At 37.8% G+C, this 20,458-nt stretch overlaps 1 protein-coding gene across 6 annotated transcripts in view; it reads right to left on the bottom strand.

Moving 5' to 3' along the window:
• Window positions 1-10,559: 10,559 nt before the first annotated feature.
• The window catches only part of RIF1 (replication timing regulatory factor 1), a 66,585-nt gene continuing 56,686 nt past the window's right edge, over window positions 10,560-20,458 (bottom strand). For all 6 annotated transcript variants that reach the window (XM_071216438.1, XM_071216437.1, XM_058300934.1 and 3 more), the window contains 4 exons: window positions 20,292-20,407; window positions 18,788-18,941; window positions 16,934-17,042; window positions 10,560-16,507 (listed from right to left, as the gene is read on the bottom strand). In XM_071216438.1, the coding sequence (XP_071072539.1) occupies window positions 16,293-16,507; window positions 16,934-17,042; window positions 18,788-18,941; window positions 20,292-20,407 (594 nt within the window). In that variant the 3' untranslated portion in view covers window positions 10,560-16,292. The remainder of the gene's footprint in view (window positions 16,508-16,933; window positions 17,043-18,787; window positions 18,942-20,291; window positions 20,408-20,458) is intronic.

Genomic DNA, 20,458 nt, shown 5'->3' on the forward strand with positions numbered 1-20,458 from the left:
CTATGGGAAGCAGACTTGGCTCAATGGATAGAGCATCCACTTGCCACATGGGAGGTGCAGGGTTCAAACCCAAGGCCTTCTGATCCATGTGGTGAGCTGGCCCATGTGCAGTGCTAAGGTGCGCAAAGTGTGCTACGCAGCGATGTCCCCCACATAGAGGAGCCCATGCGCAAGGAGTGTGCCTGATAAGGAGAGCCGCCTTCTGCGAAAGAAAGTCCAGCCTGCCCAGGAGCGGCACCACATACATGGGGAGCTGACGCAGCAAGATGATGCAACAAAAAGAGACACAGATTCCCAGTGCTGCTGACAAGAATATAAGCAGACACAGAAGAACACACAGCAAATGGACACAGAGAGCAGACAACTGGAGGGGGCAGGGGAGAGAAATAAATAAAAATAAACCTTTAAAAAACAAAAAAAAAATTTACTAGAAGTTCTAGGTAGGGCAATTAGACAAGAAAAAAATAAATAAAGGCATCCAAATAGGGAAAGAGGAAGTAAAACTCTCACTGTTTGCAGATGACATGATCCTGTACTTAGAAAATTCTGACGTATCCACGACAAAGCTTCTTTAACTAATAAATGAGTTTAGCAAAGTGGCAGGATACAAGATCAACACGCAAAAATCAGTAATGTTTTTGTTCACTAGTTCTGAACAATCTGAAGAGGAAATGGAGGGGGGGAATCCATTTTCAAGAGCAACAGAAAGACTCAAATACCTAGGAATTAATTTAACCAAAGAAGTACAGAAACTATGTGCAGAATACTACAAAACAATGCTAAAAGAAATATAAAAGACCTAAGCAAATGGAAAGACAGTCCGTGTTCATGGATTGGAAGAATAAATATCGTGAAGATGTCAATCTTACCCAAACTGATTTCTAGATTCAATGCAATACCAATCAAAACACCAACAGCTAGGGAAACGGACTTGGCGCAGTGGTTAGGGTGCCCATCTACCACATGGGAGGTCCGCGGTTCAAACCCCGGGCCTCCTTGACCCGTGTGGAGCTGGCCCATGTGCAGTACTGATGCATGCAAGGAGTACCCAGCCATGCAGGGTTGTCCCCGCATAGGGGACCCCATGCGCAAAGACTGCACCCTGTAAGGAGAGCTGCCTAGTGCAAAAGAAAGTGCAGCCTGCCCAGGAATGGCGCCGCACACACAGAGAGCTGACGCAGCAAGATGACGCAACAAAAAGGAACACAGATTCCCGTGCTGCTGACAACAACAGAAGTGGACAAAGAACATGCAGCAAATAGACACAGAGAACAGACAACTGGTGGGGGGGGGAGGGGAGAAAAATAAATAAATAAATAAATAAATAAATAAATAAATCTTTGGAAAAAATAAAACACCAACAGCTTATTTTACAGAATCAGAAAAGGCAATTACCAAATTGATTTGGAAGCTAAGTCCATCTGAATAGCCAAAAGCATTCTAAAAAAGAAGGGCTGTGTGGGAGGAATTTCACTGCTTGACCTTGAAACATATTACAAAGCTACAGTGGTCAAGCAGCATGATACTGGCATGAAGACAGACACATCGATAAGTAGAATAGAACTGAGAACCCAGCTATAAACCCTATCCTGTACAGTCAACTGGCTTTTGACAAACTTACCAAGTTAATATTATTGGGACAACACAGTCTCTTCAACAAATGGTCCTGGGACAACTGGATATCTATAACTGAAAAAAGAAAGTGGACCCTTATCTCACGCCCTGTAGCAGTTTGATATGGCTATGAATTTCAAAAATAGATATTTGGATTATGTTTGTAATGTGGTCGGTATCTGGGCATGATTGAATTATGATTAGGGCTTTGATTGGGCTACATCATTAGGGCGTTGAGTCCCTGCCCCTTGGTGGGTTGAACTCAAAGATAAAAGGCATGGCAAAGAACAGAGTTAGGGGTTCTTAATTTTGGAGTTTTGATGTTGGAGTTTGATGCTGAAGTCTTAAGCTGGAGCCCTGGAAAAAGAGACAGAGCCATTTGCCTAATAGTCTACAGGTGACCTTATGGAGGGAGGCAAAGCCTAGAGAGCCTCATAGTCTATAGCTGACCTTGAGGAAAAAACAGAGGAACTGAGCCTCGAGAAACCCAGGAAGCCTGAACCCTCACAGACATCAGCAGCCATCTTGCTCCAACACGTGGAAATAGACTTTGGTGAGGGAAGTAACCTATGCCTTATGGCCTGGTAACTGTAAGTTCCTACCCCAAATAAATACCCTTTATAAAAGCCAACAGATTTCTGGTACTTTGCATCAGCACCCCTTTGGCTGACTGATAAAGCTCCCTATAGCCAAATGATTTTTTACAAGGCTGCCAAGTCCAATCAATTAGGAAAGAATAGTCTCTTCAACAAATGGTGCTGAGAAAACTGGATATCCGTGTGCAAAAGAGTGAAGGTGGACTCCTATATCATACCATAATCCAAGTCAACTCAAAATGTAAGAACCGAAGGTACAAAACTCCTAGAATAAAACATAAGAAAGCATGTTCAGTACCTTGTGTTAGGTAATGTTTTTTCAGATTTTACATCAAAAATATGAGCATCAAAAGACAGGTAAGTGGAATTTCACCAAATTAATTTTTGTATCAAAGGATTTCATCATAAAAGTAAAAAAGACAACCTACACAATGGCAGAAAATATTTGGAAACCATCTTCTTGATATGTTTTGATATTTAGAATTCAAGGAAACCCTACAACTCAAGATGAACAATGCAATTTCAAAACTGGGCAAGACTTGAATTGACATTTCTCCAAAGTATATGAAAAGATTTGCCACATATTAGCCATTATAGAATTGCCTAACAAAACCCAATGAGACACTATTTCACAGCTACTAGAATGTCTCTTTTCAAAAAACAGAAAATAAGTGCTGGATAGGATTTGGAGAAATAGGCATAGTTGTTCATAGCAGGAATGCAAAGTGGAGCAGTTGGTGTAGAAGACAGTTCAGTAGTTCTGTAGAAAGTTAATTGTACAGAAGTGGATGTGGCTCAAGTGACTGGGCTCCCACCTACTACACAGGAGGTCTGTGGTTTGGTTCCCAGTGCCTCCTAAAGAAGATAGTGAGCTGGGACAACAGACAGGCACAGAAAGCTGACACAACATGATGATACAACAAGAGACACAAGAAGAAAAACATAATGAGAGACACAACAAAGCCGGGAACAGAGGTGGCTTAAGCAATTAGGTGCCTCCCTCCAACATTGGAGGTCCAAGGTACAGTTCCTGGTGCCTCCTAAAAAAACAAAGAAGACACAGCAAGTGCAAACAGCAAGGGGGTGGGGAGAGATACATTAATAAAAATAAAATAAATCTTTAAAAAGAAAGTTAACTGTAGAACTACAATATGACCTGGCAATCTCCCTTCTAGGTATATACCCAACAAAATTGAAAGAAGATACCTCATCAGATATTTGTGCACCAAGGTGCATAGCACATTATTCATAACTGCTAACAGAGAGAAGTAACCTAAGTGTCCATCAATAGATAATTCCATAAACAAAATGTTGTCCACACATGCAATGAAACATTATTCAGCCATAAAAAAAGAATGAAGTTCTGACACATGCGACAACATGGACTAACTTGAAGATATGTTAAGTGAAATAAACCAAGCACAAAAAGACAAATATTTTATGAGGTTAATGATATGCTAAATTAAGCAAATTTTTAGTCAGAAACTAGAAAACAGGTTATCAGGAACTGGGGTTGGGGTAAGGAATGGGGAGTTCATGCTTAACTGGTACAGAATTTATTTAGAGTGATTGATAAAGTTTTGCTAATGGGTAGTAGTGATGGTAGCCCAACACTGAATGCAATTAACAGTACTTAATTGTGTATTTGAACATGATTAGAAGAGGGAAGTTTTAGGTTTATGTGTTAGAAAAATAGTTTAGAAAAAACATAGGCCTTTACAACACAAATAGTGAATCCTAATATAAACTCCAGACTAGTACAGCTAATAGTACAACTGTAAGGAAGATACCTGTGATGTGTCAGCTCGGCCAGGTAATTGTGCCCAGTTGTTTGGTCAAGCAAGCACTGGGCTAACCGTAATACAAGGGCATTTATGGTCTTTAGTCACCATTGACTTACTGCAGTGGTAAATCATAGCTGATTACAATTACATCTATCAGGGAGATTGCCATCAGCAATGAGTGATGCTTTATCCAATCAGTTGACGCCTTAAAAGGGAAAGTGATTCCAAGCACTGAGAATTTCCCAGCTCATCTTTGTACAGGCAGCATCTCCCAAAACTCACCAAGGACCTTCACTGGACTTTCATTGGAGCTCCTGGTTGCAGCCTTCCTGCAGAATCTGGACTCGTGCATCCCCACGGTTTCATGAGAGACTCTGATAAAATCTCTTACTATTGACAGATATCTCTTGTTGATTCTGTTTCCCTAGAGAACCCTAACTAATACAGCTTGGTACCTAGAAGTTAGATAGATAGGCAGTCTACTAAATTTCTTCTGGATCTATATAAACAGAAGAGTTCTAGGTGAAGTGAACAAAATCCTAACTCAAATTACAGATGCAGAGAATCATGGCCCCTTAATCAATTCCCAGATTTGAGACAATTTACAGACCCAGAGCCCCTTGAATGAGGAGGGAGGTCAGGTCTCCTTGGGGAAAGATCCTCTTAAACTGCCTTAAATGTATACTGTTAATCTTCCTCCCACCTTTCCCCAAGGAGACCTATGGCCTTTTTATCAGAGTAACTGCATTTGGGAAAAGGAAATGATCAGACATTTCAGGGATTATTAAACACTGGCTCAAACGTGACATTAATTCCAGGAGACTCAAAATGTCACTGTGGTCCACCAGTCAGAATAGGGGCTTAGGGAGGTCAGGTGATTAATGGAGTTTTAGCTCAGGTTCATCTCACAGTTGGTCCAGTGGGTCCCCAGACCCATTCTGTGGTTATTTCCCCAGTTCCAGAATGCATAATTGGAAAAGACATACTCAGTAACTGGCAGAATCCCCACATTGGATCCCTGACTTGTGGAGTGAGGGCCATAATGGTTGGAAAGGCCAAGTGGAAGCCACTAGAACTGCCCCTATCTAGCAAAATAGCACACCAAAAGCAATACTGGATTCCTGGAGGGATTGTAGAAATTAGTGCCACTATCACTATCAGGGATTTGAAGGAGGCAGGGGTGGTGATTCCTACCACATCCCCATTTGACTCTCCTATTTGGCCTGTACAGAAAACAGATGGATCGTGGAGGATGCCAGTAGATTATCATCAACTTAACCAGGTGGTGACTCCAATTGCAGCTGCTATCCCAGATGTGGTATCACTGCTTGAGCAAATCAATATGTCCCCTGGTACCTGGTATGCAGCTGTTGATATAGCAAATGCTTTTTTCTCAATTGCTATTAGCAAAGACCACCAGAAACAGTTTGCTTTCAGCTGACAAGGTCAGCCTTAGGGGTATATCAGCTCTCCAGCCCTATGTCATAAGATTGTCCACAGGGATCTTGATCTTTTCCTTCCACAAGACATCACCCTGGTCCATTATATTGATGACACCATGTTGCTAGGACCTAGTGAGCAAGAAGTAGCAAAGACTCTAGACTTACAAGTAAGGCATTTGCGTGAACGAGGATGGGAAATAAATCCAACTAAATTACAGGTCCTTTCACCTCAGTGAAATTTCTAGGTGTGGAGTGGTGTGGGGCATGATGAGATATCCCTCCTAAAGTGAAGGCTAAGCTATTGCATTTGGCTCCTATGACCAAAAAAGAGGCACAATGCTTAGTTGGTCTCTTCAGAGTTTGGAAGCAACACATTCCTCATTTGGGTGTCCTACTCCAGCTGATTTACTAAGTGACCAGAAAAGCTGCTGGTTTTGACTGGGGACTGGAATAAGAGGAGGCTCTGTGACAGGTACAGACTGCTGTGCAAGCTGCACTACCACTTGAGTCATATGATCCAGCAGATCCAGTGGTGCTGGACGTTTCCGTGGCAAATAGAGATGCTATCTGGAGCTTTTGGTAGGCCCCTATAGGAGAATCACAACACAGACCCTTAGGATTTTAGAGCAAAGCCCCGCCATCCTCTGCAGATAACTACTCTCCTTTTGAGAAACAACTTTTGGCCAGCTACTGGACCTTAGTAGAGACTGAATGCTTAACCATGGGCCATCAAGTTACCATGAGACCTGAGTTGCCTATCATGAGCTGAGTATTGTCTGACCCACCAAACCATAAAGTTGGGTATGCACAGCAGCACTTCATAATAAAGTGGAAGTAGTATACACAACTCGGGTTCCAGTAGGTCCTGAAGGCACAGTAAGTTACATGAGGAAGTAGCCCAAATGCCATGGTCAGCACCCCTGCCATGTTACCTTCTCTTTCCCAGCCCACAGCTTTGGCCTCTTGGGGAGTCCTTTACAATCAGTTGACTGAGGATGAGAAAACTTGGGCCTGGTTTATAGATGGTTCTGCATGATATGCAGGTACCACCCAAAAGTGGAGACCTGTAGCACTGCAGTCCCTTTCTGGGACATTTCCAAAGGACAGTGGTGAGGGCAAATCCTCCCAGTGGGCAGAACTTCAAGCAGTGTACCTGGTTGTTCATTTTGCTTGGAAGAAGAAATGGCCAGAGCTGTGCTTGTACACTGATTCATGGGCTGTTGCCAATGGTTTGGCTTGATGGTCAGGGTATTGGAAGGAAAATGATTGGAAAATTGGTGACAAAGCAGTCTGGGGAAGAGGTATGTGGATAAACCTTTCTGAGTGGGCAAAAGCATGAAAATATTTGCATCCCACATGAATGCTCACCAGGAGATTTCTTCAGCAGAGGAAGATTTTAATAATCAAATGGATAAGATGACCTGCTCTGTGGTTAATGCTTAGCCTCTTTCCCCAGCCACTCCTGTCATTGCCCAATGGCGCTATGAACGAAGTGGCCATGGAAGTAGGATGGAGGCTATGCATGGGCTCAGCAACATGGACTTCCCCTCACCAGGGCTGACTTGGCTACAGTCACTGCCGAGCGCCCACTCTGCCAGAACAGAGACCCACACTCAGCCCCCGATATGGCACCATTTCTCGAGGTGACCAGCCTGCTACCTGGTGGCAGGTTCACTACATTGGACCACTTCCACCATGGAAGGGGCAGTGATTTGTTTTAACTGGAACAGACACATCCTGGATATGGGTTTGCATTTCTTGCATGCAGTGTTTCTTCCAAAACTACCATCTGTGGACTTACCAAATGTCTTACCTACCACCGTGGCATTCCACACAGCATTGCTTCCGACCAAGGAACACATTTCACAATAAATATTGTGTGGGAATGGGCACATGCCCATGGAATTCACTGGTCTTACCATGTTCTCCATAATCCTGAAGCAGCTGGATTGATAGAATGGTGGAAAGGCCTTTTGAAGACTCAATTATGGCGCCAATTAGGTGGTAATACCCTGCAGGGCTGGGGCAACATTCTCCAGGAGGCTGTGTATGCTCTAAATCAGCATGCACTCTGTGGTGCAGTTTCTCCCATTACCAGGATCCATGGGTCCAGGAATCAAGGGGTGGAAATAGGCATGGCACCACTCACTATTACCCCTAGTGACCTATTAGGAAAATTTTTCTTCCTGTCCCTACAACCTTAAACTCTGCTGGTCTACAGGCTTTAGTTCCAAAGGGAAGAGTGCTGCCACCAGGGAACACAGCAATGATTTCATTGAACTGAAGTTAAAACCGCCACCTAGGGAAGTGAATTTGGCTCAACTGATATGGGAGGTCCAGGGTTCAAACCCAGGGTCTCCTGACCCATGTGGTAAGCTGGCCCATGCACAGTGCTGATGCACGCAAGGGGTGCCCTGCCACGCAGGGATATCCCCTGCGTAGGGGAGTCCCCCACACAAGGAGTGCACCCCACACGGAGAACTGCCCTGTGCAAAACAAGTGCAGCCTGCCCAGGTGTGGCACTGCACACACGGAGAGCTGACACAGCAAGATGACAGAGCAAGATGACAGATTCCCAGTACTGCTGACAAGAATGCAAACAGACACAGAAGAACAAACAGTGAATGGACACAGAGAGCAGACAGTGGTGTGTGGGTGTGGGTGTGTGAGAAATAAATAAATCTTTAAAAAAAATAAAAAATAAAACTGGCTCCTGGCCACTTTGGGCTCCTTTTACCTCTGGATCAAGAGACAAAGAAAGGAATGACTGTACTGACTGGGGCAACTGATCCTATCAAGGGGAAATAGGATTGCATCTTCATAATGGGGGTCAAGAAGAGTTTGCCTGAGTCACAGGAGATTCTCTAGAGTGTCTCCTAGTACTGCCATGTCCTATGATTAAGGTCAATGGAAAACTGCAACAACCCAATGCAAGCAGGACTAACAATGGCCCAGAATCTTCAGGAATGAAAGTTTGGGTCACCCCACCAGGCAAAGAACCATGGCCAGCTGAAGTGCTTGCTGAGAGTAACAGAAACACAGAATGGGTCATGGAAGAAGGTAGTGATAAATATGAAGTTCTAACACGTGACCAGTTACAGAAATGAGGACTGTAATGGTCATGAACCTTTCTTCCTTGTTTCATTATGATTGCATATGTACACAAAATGAGTTTGTCTTCTTCCCCCAATTTTTCCCTTATATAACAAGTTGTATCAGTTTCATGTCATTATATTTGAGGATGTCAAGTTTAAGAGTATTACCCAAGAACTTGGACCCTATTCTGTAGGGAATTAACGTGTTTCTGGTTGTATGCAGGAGAGTGGAACATTGTTAGGCATATATATATATGCATATCTGTTACTGTTTTTACTTAGAGACTAAGTATGGTTTAAAGTAATGTGTATGGTTGCTGAATTGACAAGGGGTGGACTGTGATGGTTAGAGCTAATGAGTGAACTCAGTCAGGTAATTGTGCCCAGTTGTTTTGTCAAGCAAGCACTGGGCTAACTGTAATGCAAGGGCATTTATGGACTTTAGTCATCATTGACTTTACTGCAGTGGTAAATCATAGATAGCTGATTACATCAATCAGGAAGATTGCCATCAGCAATGAGTGATGCTTTATCCAATCAGTTGAATACCTTAAAGAGAAAGTGATTCCAGCATTGAGGAAGAATTTCCCAGCCAACGTCTCCCAGAACTCATCAAGGACCTTCACTGGACTTTGATTGGAGCCCCTGGATGCAGCCTGCCTGCGGAACCTGGACTTGTGCATCCCCAGTCATGCGAGACTCATAAAATCTTACTATTGACAGGTATCTCTTGTTGATTCTGTTTCCCTAGAGAGCCCTAATACAATAACACACTAAAGCAGAGTGTTAGTAATGAGGAGATAAGTGGGGAATTCTGTATTTTCTGCATTGTGTAAACTTACATGTCCTATAAAAATTTATATATATATACACATATATACTGCAAATACAATGGACTGGGTTGGTTTGATTTTTAAGGATATATTCAATTTACAGTTCTGCCAAGCACACTTTGGAATTGCTATTACAAAGTCAAACATGCAACTTTTACTTCATACTAAGCCTGAGCTTTTAAAAATCTTACTATTAAAGTTTCATAAAATATACAAAAGTAGAATCTTTCTGTACTCACCACAGCCTCTAAGTACAAACTGATGTTGTATTGTTTCATCTGTACCCTACCAACAGCCCCTTCCATTATCTTAAAGTGAATCTTATTAATCACATTTTAGTACATCCCAAAAAGCACTTAGAGAACTTTAAAAATTTGACAATAACCAATATCTAAACTTCATTTTTTCCTGTTTAAATTGTTTTCACTGAAATTCCCTTCTGCTATCTGCTTGTGCCTATTTTCATCAGTGCAACGATGCTGAGGGCATCTTTTGAGGTCACACATGACAGTAATACTAGAAAGAAGCTCAGTGACAAGATACTCATTCCACCTCGAGGTTAGACTAAAGATGAACATCTTGTCACATTCAGATCAGATGTTCACTGGAAGTTCTCATGACTACTTCATGCTACCGTCCTCAGAAATGTATTCCTACATATTTTAAGGTTTTCATTTATTCTCTGCACCCCCCCCCCCACCCCCGCATTATTTGTGCTTGCTGTCTGTTCTCTGTATTGGTTGTCTTCTTTTTAGGAGGCACCAGGAACCAAATGGGGAACCTCCCATGTCAAAGGGAGATGCCCTATGGCTTAAGCCACCTCTGCTCCTGCTTGTTTTGTCTCTCATTGTGTTTACTTGTGTCACCCACACCAACTACCTTGCTCATCTTCTTTAGGAGACACTGGAAACCAAACCTGAGACCTCCCATGTGGCAGGCGGACGCCCAACTGGTTGAGTGACAGCCACTCCCCTGAAATATATCTTTGAGTCATAAGTTTATCTTCTTATCCTTATTAGAACTGGATTTAGAAATCCATGCAATCCATAAAAATATGACTAAGGCAGGTTTAGAACCTCTATGGTTGAAAGAATATGGTTCACCTGTGTTTGCACAGAGATTCCAATGTTCATCCTATTTTGGTATTCTTACTCACCAAAAAACCAAGCAAGCAAATAAAAGCCAAGTACCAGAATTGTTTTTAGAGTTTTATTTCAGATAAAAGTGCATTTCTTAAAAGATGTTTCAATATTCAGTTTCAATTGGCAAGTGATAACAGGGAACTCTCAGTGATTCATTAAAGGTTTTATTATGGATCAGATAGATTCTCACTCCCACAAGCCAGTCCTAAAGAACCAGAAAATACTAACTTTATTAGTGTAAGTTCACTTGCTTCCAACATTGTATAAAGCATTACACAAATGAAACTGAAGGCATCCTTAGTTCCCACCTATTAGTGCAGTTAATTGAGAACCGAATAGATACTTCTGTGAAATTCCAACTTAAATCGTTTAAAAGACCTATAAAATATAAATATTTTGTAACATAAAACTAAGTTATTTTAGAGTATATAAAGTAATGGGATAAAAATAGGTTAATAGATGACTAATTTGGCTTCTATAAAGTCTTTCTCTAGTGCATATCGGTCAAGTCTATCCACAGGAGGTAGAGTGTTAATACAGGATGAATGCAATTGTTAAAGTCACCAAAAACAGAAAGTAAACACCCCATATTCAAGCAATTTATTTCACAGGTTTGATTAGGTGATCATATACCATGTGAAGTAACTGATGTGAAAACCAATTAGTGTCAGATACCTTTCCCTCAGACCATCAAGGCCCCTTAATATCCATGACAAACAACTACAGCTTGAGAGTTTGAGAAGGGGGGCAAAAAAGTGTACCTGAAAAGTACTGGAATCTCCTGTTTTGTATGTATTTCAGCAATGGAAAAAGACATAAATGGACTCAAACCCGTTTTATAAAATAAAATATAAATAGTAACAGAAATAAAGGAATGTTATCAAGATCCTCACGCCACCAGCTAGAAGCTAAGAACCTAATCAACTACATGTCATGTATGAGAAAAAAACTATACTCTATGACAGAAGTTAGCTAGCTTTTCCTACAAAAGGCCAAAAAGCAAATATTTTAAGCTTTGTAAGCCACTGTCAGAATACTCAACTGTCATAGCACAAAAGCAGCCATAGACAATACATAAGCATTGCTGTGTTCCGATAAAACTTCATTTACAGACACTGAAGTATGAATTTCACATATTTTCATGTGTCACAAAATATTCTTTCCATAAAAAAAAAAAAAGCAAACACCATTCTTAGCTAATGGACCACACAAAAACAGGTGGTAGGCTGTAGTCTAACAAACTCCACTCTATTCTAGGCAAGACTGCCATCCTTCAATTTCTATAATAAAAAAATGATTATTCTCTTAACCCCATTTTAAGAAAATTCCTATTCTATAAAAATAAAAATTCTTTAAACACGTGTTAATTATCAAAACAGCTGTAACACTATATTCAATATTCAGTTACACTCTTATTTTGGAAGTAAACTTCCTAGTTAAACATAGCATATAAACGTGCTATCAAATCAGCTTAGTTTTAGCCACAATTATAAATTGGGTACACTGTGGCCTAAACATAATTTTCTCTCTGCTAGAAGTATAAAAGTTTATGTAGGTTCTTTTCTTCCTTCTAATATAAACCATTGAAAATACTGCCTCCAATTTGATAGTCTGGGTAGAGGGATGGGTTATCTCTAATTATAATGGTACTTTTCAAGGAAGAAAGTATTTACTGATTGGTACTTCATGTTTGGTTTTAATTCTTTGGAAAAGGAAAGACTTAATACATAAAGGGAGAATAAATAGTTAAGACCACAACATATAGTATAACATACTATTCTAAGAACTGAGTAACCTCTCTTAATTCTGTTAGACTCCTCCTCCTCAAATGACTAAGATTTCAAAGCACAATAAACAAAGCCTGGTAAATAATAATAAACCTATCCTTTGGGTCATCAAAAATTCCAAAACCCAATTTGTTTTACAGATAAAGCAATCAATACATTTTGAATAACCAATTTAAAAAGTTTATCTTTTGGCTACATTTTCTAATGTGCTCTGGATGAGGGCAGTTCTTATAGAGAACTTAAACTGTGAAGGAAATCTAAAGGACGCACTCATCCTAACAGAATGCCAAGAAAAATTCATTTCTAGAGAATCAAATTACTCAATCCTGTCTTTCAAATTTCTCCATTTTACAAAACATACAGGAATTTTCAACCATGTAACATAATAGCAAATTAAGTCACCACAGACGTTATCCATAAAATTACAGGACACATCTATCTGATATGTCAGATCTGTCAAGGCGCATCTGTCAGATATGATTTGTTTATCATGGCACTGCTGACTTTACTAAATTTACTCTGAACTGTTTTCAAGAATCTGGTCTGCTTTCAATACTTTTTAAAATACTATAATCAAGTCTCATAATAGAAGGCAAGATTAAGAGACTAAATATCTCTGAAACTTGAAATTTTACATTTATATTACCCAAAACAAAACAAAACACAGAGCATACTCTACATATATTCATGGGGGGAAAGAAGCACTTTGTCTAATCTGATTAACAAGGTTGTTTATAACATGAAACTCTCAACTCTGCCTATTAAAAAAAACAAAGCTACCTTCCACATTTTAAAAGGTTCCATAAGGAGCAAATTTCTGCCCTTAACAAGTTTTAAAAATAAAATTTGAAATATTTAAATCTTCTTGAGTTATTAAAACCCAAGTCACAGCTTTAAGTCTCTTAGCGTTAGCAACTGCAAGTGCAGTGTACTTGTAGAAATCAGCAACTATACTACCTGGAAACTTGTTGGAAATGCAGACTCTCAGGACCCATCTCATCTACGGAATCAGCATTTTTACAAGCACATCAAAGTCTGAGAAACACTGCGCTGAAAGTGAAAACAACACTCTTAATGTCTGCATACAAAGTACAAGACCTTCGTAATGGCTTAGAGATAAAATGGATATTGTTTGTGGTAGTGAGCAAACATCCTTTTCCCTCACATCCAAGTCTTAGCCTTAAATGCCATTTTATGGCATCCTTGCCCACCTAACAAATCACATCCCTGAAAACCAATTATGAAGACTATGAGATCTTTCTAATTGACTTATAAAGTCAAAGTTGGAAGGAAGAGCATTAAGGGAAAATGTGGCCCCTTTAACTCATTTAACCCTTTCTCTCTACAACAAATGTTCTTAAATAGCATTTATCTTTAATTATTCTCATTCTTTTACTGTGAGAATTAAAAACAAGTGAGATATAATCCAAGTTTCCTGACATTTTTAGGATTTTAAAATATTTGACAGAGAATCCCTATTTTCAAGCTTTGTAGAAAAAAACCCATGGGTAGTATCAGGAACTACCATGTTTTTAATGTTTGATTGCATTATCCACAGCATTATTACTGAATCAAACTTTTCCTTTACTATGTGGAAGAAATTAAGCAGTGCTCCATACCATTCAACAAGGGCTTTCAAACCTGTTCAAATGGCAAAACATCTTTAAAAACAAGGCTCACTGAATTACTGAATATTTAAATCCACTATGAAATTCAAAATAGTTCAGATATTAAAAACCACTGTATTCATGTATCCTACTAGATTTTTAATGCATAAAACATTTTAGTGTTTTCAATATTTGCTATTAGAAAAGACAGGAAAAAATTTTTAGTCCATTTTAATGGTAAAACAACAAATTGAAGATGATCAAGGAATATTAATGCTTTCTTATGCTCAAGAAGCAGTCAAGAAAATTTTGAAGAAAACTTTTTAAGGCAAGAATACTGAAAACAAGGAACCTCAAATATACTCTTAAAACAATGAAAGATTTAGCAAGCTAGTTTTTCTCCCCCAAATAATATTCTTAAATACAACCTTGTCAAACCAATGTTTTCAAAGGAATACCTATGTGTGTATCAAATTTAAACTTAAGTACAGGGTAATCATTTTGGTCACATTTTCAGCTCAAGAACTAAATTCCACTGGCAAATAGTTTAGTTCATATGACCATTAAGACATGTAATTACAATACCAGCTAGTTTTGTACTCTGAACTGTGTTACTACAGCACCCTACCTCCTAGTCCAAACACAGGTACACACCCTTATTCACACACTTGTTCACAAAAACTCGCTTGCCTTCTTAAATGTCAAATAATTTAAGAAATAATTAACAATGAAAACCATAAGTGTAATTCTGCTAAAAAAAAATCCAGTTTTCATTAGTCATTTCTTCAAATTGAAATTTTAGTTCAATGATCCCCAAATGTCTTTGCAAAACTGTCCTTGGCATATGAATATCATCCTCAAATCCAATAACGATGAATTTATGACTATGAAAAAGACACCAACTATGTAATGGCTAGATGGTGGTCCCTTCTGAACAAAGGAGTTCTAGACACAGGGATTACTGTACATCACTTGTAAGGTTAACCAACCAAAGGATTGCTAAAGAATGTGTTTTTTGAAATAGGAGTTAGGTTCTGAATAAAGTGTGAAACTGTGTCCATCACTGACTCGTTCTATTCAGAGAACAAATGAGAAAAATTCTCACTATTAAAAGAGACGAAACAAAGATGGGAAGGCAGGCACTAATACTAGTTGGTAAAATTTACAAATGTTTTAATTAAATACACCTGTTTTTTAACTTGGCAAAACATACATATATAAAAAGAACAGTTTCAAATTTCTTCCAAGTTTGCTTTTAGGTGTAGATAAAAAGGACAAACTCTAGATTTCTTATAGACCAAGCTGCAATGAAAATATTCAAACTAACTCCCCTTTAAGAAGAAATGTAATGAGGTACTCTTTCTAATAGCTGATACCCTCTTCCAAACCAGAACGGAAAAAAAGGTAACATTTTCTTGTTTCTAAAATTTTCCTCATTCTGATAACTTTAGATAATAAAGTCATGTTTTAACTATAAAACTATTTGTTTTTTTTTTATTTGTAGTAGATACAGAATCCTACAAACATCTGCAGCAAGCCCAAGAAGTACCTCTACGGCTCATACTGGTATCTCAGTATGTATATATACAAAATAAGTTTCTATTAAACAAACCCAAGGTACTCACAACCTGCAGGAAAATTCATGCAATTTGCAAGGGTGAAATTTATAAATTAAAAACATTGTAATCTATACATAATGTACAAAGAGTCATGCATTTTTAAATGAATTATGACTTATAATGTTCAGAGGCAAAGGCTGCATCACAAGTATTTGATAATGCAAATCAATGGAATTTTAATAAATCCTGCATTAATATTTTAATCCCATAACTTCTCACACTTTTCTTGAAGGTTGTCCAAAAAAGTTACCACCTACAGAAAGCAATCCAATTCTTTTGCAACTTATTTGAGATGTTCCAATGAGAACAATTTTCTTAAAACTCAGGCACAACAAATATGAATAGAAAAATGAAGCATGAACAAACAGCCTTTATCAGATCAATGAAAAATTCAAAAAAGAATTTTAAATTTTACTTAAAATAATATATTTTACATGAAATGTTTCATCAGAATATAAATGAGTTTAAGAAAGTCTGAAATAAAATGTATGCTTGTTGCTGGATTTTGTTTTCACAGTCTCAGTAAGACATTTAAATTTCTTGAAAAGGTACGCAATAGCAGCCAAGAAAATAATTTAATATGGGGGAAAAGTAATCTTACATAATGAACTCACAAAACTAAACTTATACAGTTTTGCCCCTAAGGGTTTGAAATGTTACCGACTTTGCAAACATTCAGTCTCTTCTTTCTGAAATTGTGCTGTATTTCAGAACTTGTTTTATGAATCAACAAAACCAGCGATGTTAAAAAACTTCGCTATTCCCTTAAAATACTAAGTAGAATTTTCATGGGCTGGTGACTTCCATCTTGACTGCAGATTTTTTATTATAGAGTTTGCCATACTACCAAGTTTCTCATGCATTTCAAATAACTGGCTTCCTGAATAATTATGGAGATCTTCTGAATTCAGCTGAAGAGCAAGTGCACTTATCTGAGCCACAAGATTTTTAGATAGTGGAGTTTCTAAAGCAACAGGATCAATCAAATCTAAAAGAAAAAAATAGCACAATTTATACCACATAAAATTTTTTTATCTTTATTTTAAATTAGCAGTATCATTTAAGAATACTATAATTTAATAGGGACAAAAAAAATCTAACTCAGCTTATTATGTACTATTTAAGAAATGGCCAAACTACTTCATTTTCATTAACAGCAAACTGAAAGAATACATAGTTTATATCTTTGAGAAACTGATGAAACAGAAGTTGTAGATTAGAGAAAAACTTGACATTTCAAGTGAAACTGTTGATTTTTAACGTACTTGGCATCAAGTGAACACACACACAATACTTTTGAATTACCAGACCATGTTCAAATTAAACTAAAATCAAAGTAACAAATAATAAAATATTTCTTCAAGAAAATTAGGTGATCTTCTAAATAAAATTATCCCACATTGCTAAGATATACCTGAGGCAAGTCTTTCTTCATCAGGAGAGAGAGATTTGTTTTCTATTCCATTTACTGTTTTTTCTGAAATATCAAAAGCTGGAATTTCTTCTAATCCACGAGACTTCACCTTGATTATACATTCATGTTAGTAAAAATGAAAAAAAAAAAGAAAAGAAAAAGTGAATGTTACTTTCAATATGAAAAAAAGAGTATTAAGGGGAAAAATGTGACTGGCTAATTCACTTAAAAATAGCTAAGAAAATATTTTCTACTTACACCACAAAAATTAGCATTACAGAGTATTTTCTCTAAGAGATGGTTAGGAATTTTAAATATTTCATAATGATCTTTTCAGGAAATACAGTCATGGTAGTAAAAAAAAAAATCATTCAGGACTGTGGAAAAAGAAAATCAAAGGCAGAGATTTCTATTGAATAATAGATGAAGATTCATGGTTCCAGATCCCATGGACCACCAAATGAGAAAAAGTTGGAGATGCCATATGACCCAGCAATTCCATTCCTAGGTACATACTAAAGTGAAATAAAAACCTACATCCAATACAAAAATTTGTACATCAATACTCGTAACAGCATTATTTATAGAAGCTTACCAAAAGTTGAAATACCCTGAATGTTCATCAACTAACAAATTGACAAAATGTGAACCATACAATGGATTTTTTAGCAATAAATAATATATTATTCCATAACACAACATAAATCAACCTTAAAAACACATTTTTAACATAATGGAACCAGTCACAGAGGAACACATATTGTATGATTCCATTTATACGATATATACAAGATAGGAAAATCTATAGAGGTACAAAGTAGACAAGAGTTGCCTAATGCTGGGGGGAATGGGGAGATAATGAAAAGTCAATGTAAATGTGTATAGCTTTTTATTAGGGAGATGATAATGTTCTAAATTAGTTTGTGTTGATGGTTGTATTCTTTGTGAACATGCTAAAAACTATTTAATGGTACCCTTTAAGTGGACTAATTTATGGTATGTGGATTGTATCACTCAAAAAGCTGTTATACATCAGAAACTAAACTCTTGATCTATGAGGCTGAAAATAACTAAAAACATGATTTTTTTTAAGTAAATGCTTAACAAATGTTTTTAAAGATAACAAATAAATGAAAATACAGTATCAAAGACTTTCAAAATTAAGCAGAGATCTTTAAGCAAACCCTAGTTGAGAAATGATAATATAGAACACTGGTTTACACATTTAACATACCCTATCCTTCATTTATTCACTATTTCACAGTGTTTGTTGGATCTACAGGACCTGTGAATGGGTTTCAGAAGCCTGCAAATCCTTCTGAAATTACATACAAAATTTACTTTATAGAATTTTAAAGGGAGAAGAACCCTGGTTTTCATTAGAATCTTGAAAAATGACTGTTATGCAAAATGTGCAAAAAGTTGGTAAAGAACAAATAACAAACAAATGTGCTGGACATCAAACTCAAAATTCCATGACTGAAAACTATGCCATATTTTTAAAAATATTTGGATCTAAACATTTAGATTTTAGGAACAGCAGCCATACAATCAGTCACAAATTGACGGCAAAGAAAGAAGGAAGTAGGAGAACAGAGTTCAAAGAATGAAAACAATGTAAAAATATATCTGAGGTCCATCACTTAAAATCAGGACAAAATACATTAGCAAATTCTCCTACAGAATTATAAAGTGATCTTTAAAATAAGTTACTCTTGATTAAGGGGTAGGGAGAAAAGGCACCATAATAATAGATTCTGAAGCAAGAACAGTTTAAACTTCTGTACTTGTACTTGGACCATTTATTTATATACAACTTGTATGTAATAAACATCTTTATTGGTAAGTTTTTACCTGCTGCTCATGATATATTCTAAGAGCCTTCTTCACATTGGACACTTTTGGAGAACGGATAGGAAGAGTTTTTATTTCCGATGCTGTGAGAGTACTCAAATCACCAATTGTTTTTATATTCTTGGCTCTAATGAGTTGTCCCAGGCCTCTTGCCCTTAACGCATGAGTGAACAAAACATGAAAAATGTTATTAAACAAAGTTTTACTTATGTTCTATCTGTGAGGTCCTATCCAACTGATTTCTCCATTTAAGTTCAAACATAAGAAATTTATATAGACCCACACAGCCTGCACTAGAGACAGGCATTTGTATGTTTAACTTAAAATCTGAGCCAGAGGGAAGTGGATGTGGCTCAAACAACTGAGTCTACCACATGGGAGGTCCCATGTTTGGTTCCCAGTGCCTTCTGGGGAAGATGGGAAAGACAGTGAGCTGGTACGATGGGCTAGTGCAGCAAGCTGACACAACAAGAGACACAAAGAGGAAACACAATGAGACAACAAAGCAGGGAGCAGAGGTGGCTCAAGAGTTTGAGCATCTCTCTACCACATGAGAGGTCCAGGTTTGGATCCCAGTGCCTTGTAAAGAGAAGACGAGCAGAAAGAGAGCACACAGCGAATGAACACAGAGAGCAGACAGTGAGCATAAACAAGAGGGAGGAGGAATAAAAAAAAATAAATCTAAAAAAAAAAAATGAACCAGGAATGCACACCTGGCTTAGGCAATAGTACTGGAAATAGTAATCCTAATGTGTGCCTTGTGCTTTACAAACATTACTCTCATTAATACAGACAGGTGATTCTTATATTCCCTCAAGCACCTATACATACTTTCTATTTGCTATAATATGTAACAAGCGTAGGACAAGGACACAAAATTTACCATTATGTACCATGCCTAGCTTTATCTATACTCTGGCTCCTCACTGCCAGAAAGCCTATATTCATTCTAATCTCTGAGGCATATGAATTTGCAACTTCTAGTACAAATTACATTAAAGGTCAACATAGCTGGCAAAGTTAATAAGATTAAGGTTACAGAGCTTCAGGTTAAAACTGTATTTGCTGGAGCGAGGCTGTTTGGGTGCAAACAGCTAAAGCAACAGAAGTTGTCTGATGTGTGCCTCATGCTTTACAAACATTATTACTTATTAGATATGTTACTTTGGTGGATATGTTACTGCATAGAGGTGGGAATATTATACCCTTATACTCATATATGATTGAACAAGGAAACACATGTTCAGCACAGGATCTGGCAAAGAATAGGTAAATAAGAGTAGACAAAATAATGACAGCCATTACTGTATTATAATGAATGCCTCTCTTACTGGCCTAGCTGGCCCACCTTCCCAGCTGCATAAAATTATACTCATTTTTAAAATAAAATGTGAGAGAGGAGCACATCAGTCAATTCTAAAACTGAGAACTCTAACCACTTAGGCATTCCTTTTAAGTAAGTGACATCCAGATGTATAAACCAGAAGCCTAAGTAACTGCTTACCACATGTTAGATGTAATCTGAGGTAAAATGATGTCAACCGGTGCCACACAGTTCACCAAAGCTGGATAAACACTTTCTGTTGGGCATGGCACAGATTCTTTGGTCATTTCTGTAATCTTAGAATAAATTTCAAAAGTCATTAAATAGAGACCACCTGACTGAACATG

The sequence above is a fragment of the Dasypus novemcinctus genome, chromosome 7 (assembly GCF_030445035.2).
Source record: "Dasypus novemcinctus isolate mDasNov1 chromosome 7, mDasNov1.1.hap2, whole genome shotgun sequence".
In the NCBI taxonomy this organism is placed as follows: Eukaryota; Metazoa; Chordata; class Mammalia; order Cingulata; family Dasypodidae; genus Dasypus; species Dasypus novemcinctus.